Source organism: Wolffia australiana, chromosome 7 (assembly GCF_029677425.1).
Source record: "Wolffia australiana isolate 7733 chromosome 7, ASM2967742v1".
In the NCBI taxonomy this organism is placed as follows: Eukaryota; Viridiplantae; Streptophyta; class Magnoliopsida; order Alismatales; family Araceae; genus Wolffia; species Wolffia australiana.
Window position 1 is genome coordinate 13,561,352 of NC_135841.1, and position 4,837 is coordinate 13,566,188.

The 4,837-nt window shown below is 42.7% G+C and overlaps 1 protein-coding gene across 1 annotated transcript; it reads right to left on the reverse strand.

Moving 5' to 3' along the window:
• Nucleotides 1-858: 858 nt before the first annotated feature.
• On the reverse strand, nt 859-2,269 carry LOC144706017 (2-alkenal reductase (NADP(+)-dependent)-like). The gene is made up of 3 exons (XM_078578895.1): nt 2,201-2,269; nt 1,621-1,703; nt 859-1,324 (listed from the first exon to the last, which is right to left on the reverse strand). Exons 1-3 carry the CDS (start codon nt 2,267-2,269, stop codon nt 946-948), a joined length of 531 nt encoding a protein of 176 aa, XP_078435021.1. The 3' UTR covers nt 859-945.
• Between the last annotated feature and the right edge of the window lie 2,568 nt (nt 2,270-4,837).

Consider the following 4,837-nt stretch of genomic DNA (forward strand, 5'->3'; position numbering starts at 1 on the left):
TGGAGGGCAAACGCCCTATCCCCACCATTTGAAGAAATGGCCCCACTTTTAGAAAAGATGATTGGCATTCGGGTCATACCATGTCGTCATCATCAACCCCACATTTGGGATCCAAACTTATATGATTTTCATTTCTTAATTTTCTTTAAAATTAAGAAAATTTAGTGATTTTTCTATCTCAGTTATCTTTCTATCTCTGAAAATGGTTTACATAATCCAGAGTTGTAATGGATTATTTGATGATTTTTTAAATTGAATTTTCTTCTCAAAAGTTTTCCTACTGTTTCCTCTCTACTGTCATTACTATTCAATTCTGCCACCGCCGACACAAAGGGGACATTCCTTCAGTGTGCCTTCACCACCTATCGTTGACAGTATATATCCTCACACGCCAGACTAGAATGACATCGCTCACTCAGCTCTGTTCACACTGTCTGCTCCCCCGTGAACACCACTAGACGCACATGGCTGCTCGAACTGTCCTCCGCCCTCCATTATACTAGGGCTGAATGTTCCACTCTTTGGACTTTGGTCATAATCATTCCTTCCAGTGTTCTCATGTTTGTTTTTTCCATTGTCGTCAGATTTAGGGGAATATGCTAAGTGGAATAGATTCATGACTTCACATAGTCCATCAGAACTTGAATTTGAAGCATCGATTTATCATGGTGGGTGTGAGACAATACTCCTACCTCGACCAAGGAAAGGGCTGATCGATGTGTGGATCTTAATGGTTGACTGATCAAACCATAGGATTACCTTACTCATCTCATTTTATGCAAACACTAATCTTGTTTTTGCGTTGTATATGACTTGTGGTGACATCGTATATGCAATTTCTAGATTGAAAATGAAAGGTTACGAGGAAAGTATTCCATAAAAACACAAAGCAACGGTTGGATAAGTTACAATTTGTATTTGGTGCGATTGTCTTTGACAGCTGACTTACTCGCGAGCCACGACGACAACCTGCTTGCCGATGTTGCGACCGGTATAGAGACCGAGAAGGGCGGCGGGAGCGTTCTCCAGTCCTTCAACCAAGTCTTCGACGTAGTAGATCTTCCCCTCCCTTATGTACTGCGCCATCCTGTCCTCATACTCTGGGTACTTGTGGAAATAATCAGTGATTAGGAATCCCTCCATGCGGATCCTCTTGGAGACGAGGTAGAAGAGGTTATGGATGCCCTCTGACTTCTCTAGATTGTACTGCGAGATCATCCCGCAAGCAGATATCCGCCCGTTCAATCTCATGTTTGCCAGCACGGCGTCGAGCATTGCCCCACCAACGTTATCGAAATAGATATCGATGCCCTCTGGGAAGTACCTGAAATATCCATTTTCAGTTTTCCGATCAGCCATCCCCTCCTGCTATAAGAAGGTACGAAACATGATTTGCTGGAAGCAACTCCACGGTCTATAGAAGAACACTGATTCTACATTCCTTAAAAACTCTTCATCACGCGTATTTTTCCAACGAATCGTGTTCTTGATCTTTGTGAGGTTGGATTAATAATGGTTTGGAAAAAAAACTACGCCACACATCGCTCCCATCCAGTATTTAGGAAGTTCGGTATGGAAATAGGCCGAGGATAGATACGGAATGGGAATATGATGGCTGACCTTTTCAAAGCAACGTTCAAATCTGCCTCCTTCTTGTAGTTGAATGCCTCGTCAAATCCGAATTTGCCCTTGAGCAGCTCCACCTGTAACTCACAGAGCACAAGAAATCAATTTTATGAGGTCATTATTCCTCAGCGGGCTATCTTTTTGTACGAATAAACGATGATCGGAAACAGACACTGAATCTCTACAGAGACTGAATAATAAAATTATCTCTGTCTCTCTGTCTCTCTGTCTCTCTGTCTCTCTCTCTCTCTCTCTCTCTCTCTCTCTCTCTCTCTCTCTCTCTCTCTCTCTCTCTCTCTCTCTCTCTCTCTCTCTCTCTCTCTCTCTCTCTCTCTCTCTCTCTCTCTCTCTCTCTCTCTCTCTCTCTCTCTCTCTCTCTCTCTCTCTCTCTCTCTCTCTCTCTCTCTCTCTCTCTCTCTCTCTCTCTCTCTTTGGAGAAGTTTAAGTGGTGAATTGCGCAGCGCTTTGTAGTGGCGACGTTGCCAGTAGATACGTCCACAAGAATCTGTACATGGATGGACAAGGTGCTTCTTTCGCCACGTCACAAGGACCCTTCGACTGAAGCGTCTAGCACCTCAAACTGGATCAGGAAAACGTGGCAGAAATGCAATAGAAGATTTTTGGCCGACGGTCCGACCGTCATCAACCGAGAAAAATGTTCTTCCGATAAAGATGGAAACTAGATTGGAACTTAAATTTTTTTTGGTGGAAAAATTTTGTCCATATGCCAAGTTGGAGTAAAAAAGATGATGCCAGGCCTTCTTCCCTACCTCAGCAGTCAATCGCGAAAGTTTACAATAAAAAAATGATTTTTGTTCTTGCATCGACTTGTCGGATGAGAAATCATTTATGACTGTACTTTATTGGATAGCACTGAAACAAATACAATGGACAATGTGTCCCGCATGAAGGAGCTAACGACTTGAGAAGACTTTTCTTTGCGAGTCTTGGTAGCAGTCATAAACAAGACAATCAAGCAGTGTTCAAATAGCTCACTAGCCGCCTAACGAGACATCGGAACGCACATAAAATACTCACCAAACATAAATGAACGAGTTCCCACTGAGCGAACCAAGATCTAGTGGCTAGATTAAATCTAGTTGACGACTCATATAGCAGCCAGGATCGAACATAGTTTAGGACACATCTAATGGTCAATATTAAACGTAGTTAGGATCGAATACAGTAAGGATACATCTAGCGGTCAACATTAAAGGTAGTTAGGATAACAGAATCGTTATTGAATTCTATCAATACAACTGACCTGTACGACGCTCGCTGAAGATTGTGAATAAAACTTGTCTTGAATTTCTTGCTGCATTCTTCTTCTTCTTCTCTCTTCTTTTCTTTCTTTTCTTGGTTCTTCATATGGTATTATATGATGGAAGAAATTTAGAAGCCAAGATCATTGGAGACCGAACGAACAAAATTCCATTTTTTTTTGTTTTTGTTGAAACTCGTTGACGAAAACAACGACCCAAGATGCTACGGTAGAAATGCGGAATCAACTTGGCGAGATAAATGTGTCTGCATATAGAGACAGATAACAAGAACCTCTTTACGTCACCGGCGTGACGTCAACGTCCAAGGCTTTCGGTGCAGGGCACTGGTTTCTCGTGTGGTGCAGCAGAGCAACTCCTTCAACTCCCAAGCCAAGGGAGTGACCACCAAGGAGTGATGAAGACAAACCAAGGGAGAGAGAGAGAGAGGGGAAGAGAGTAAGAGACAAGAAGAATGAACAGAAAACTCATATGCATATCCATTGAAAACAGGTTTGCCCTCTATATATATAGAGGACCAGTTACATGTTCAGGGATATGAAAGGTCTGGAATATGAAGAGCCTTGAGCCTTTTCATATTCCCCAAAACAAGCCTTTTCATATTCCCCACAAAGAGACAAGAGGGGAGGATTCACCCTTTTCATATTCCCCTCCCTTATTGAGGCTTGACTAGTCAAGCCCCCCTCTCTTCACATTCTCGTAATGGGGGGGCTGACAAACCCCAAGAGTTTTGATCTATTTTTCCCTCACTGTAAATTGGACGACTCAGATGAACACATGAAATGTCATCTGAACTCGCCATCGGTCAACTGGCCTGCTACGGTGGCTGCCACATCGACTGTATAAATCTTTGGCATAGCCAATGGTAATGCTATATAACAAACATTTTTTCTTTCCAGTGTGGCAGTCTGAATCTTTCTTTCTTTTTCTTTGTGAATGAGAAAACTTTCTACCAAAATTCATTCCCTTCTTTCCGTCAGTTGGTATCAGAGCTGTGGTGAGATCAAGAAGGATTATAAAGAATGTTGAGGGGAGCGCAGAACTAATCGAAATCAAAGAACAAAGAAAAGACTAAAGCTTTCCATGGACATGGAAGGGGGAGCAGTGGTGGAAGAGGACATGGTCGTGAAGATCTGATGGTGGCCCTGGGGATGAAGATTAAAAGCAACCACGAGATAAGTCAAAATTAAAATGTTATAATTGTGGCAAGTGTAGGCCTTACAGTTTTGAATGCAGAGCAGACAAAGAGGAAATAGCAAACCTGGCTGACATACAGGAGAAGAATGAATGGGCCTTGCTGACGGCGATCAAGGAAGATGAAGATGTCCTGCAGAAGAAATGTGACTCAACTGAAGAAGAAATGTGGTATCTGGATACTGGTGCTAGCAGTCACATGACTGGAAGTAAGAAGGTGTTCCATGACTTAAAGGAGTTTGTGTCAGGGACAGTAAAATCCTGTGATAGATCTAGAGTGGAGATTCACGCAAAAGGGGACATTATTCGGCAACGTGAAAATGGCGGAACAATGACTCTGGTTAATGTTCTTTACATTCTAAAACTGTAATCGAATATTTTAAGCCTTGGGCAGTTATATGAGCAGGGTTACAGGATGGCGATGGAAGCTGCAAGACTGATGATCTATGATAGACGGGGGAACTTGCTGGCTAAGGTAAAGAAATCAAGGGGTGCTCGTATTTGCTGAAGTTGAACACTATAAAATGCATGATTGCAATAGACTCAAGGTCAACTACATGGCTCTAAAATGAAAGGTTTGGGCATTTAAAATTTCAGACATTAGTCTTTATAACATTACTCCATCTACATGGGGAGGTAACAAGTATTTGATGCGGCGGGAGCGTGGGTCCGTCTGTCCTTCTCGGGGACGTTTATCTTGGACTGCACGTCCCGCTTGTCGGTGGGTGTCCCGGAAA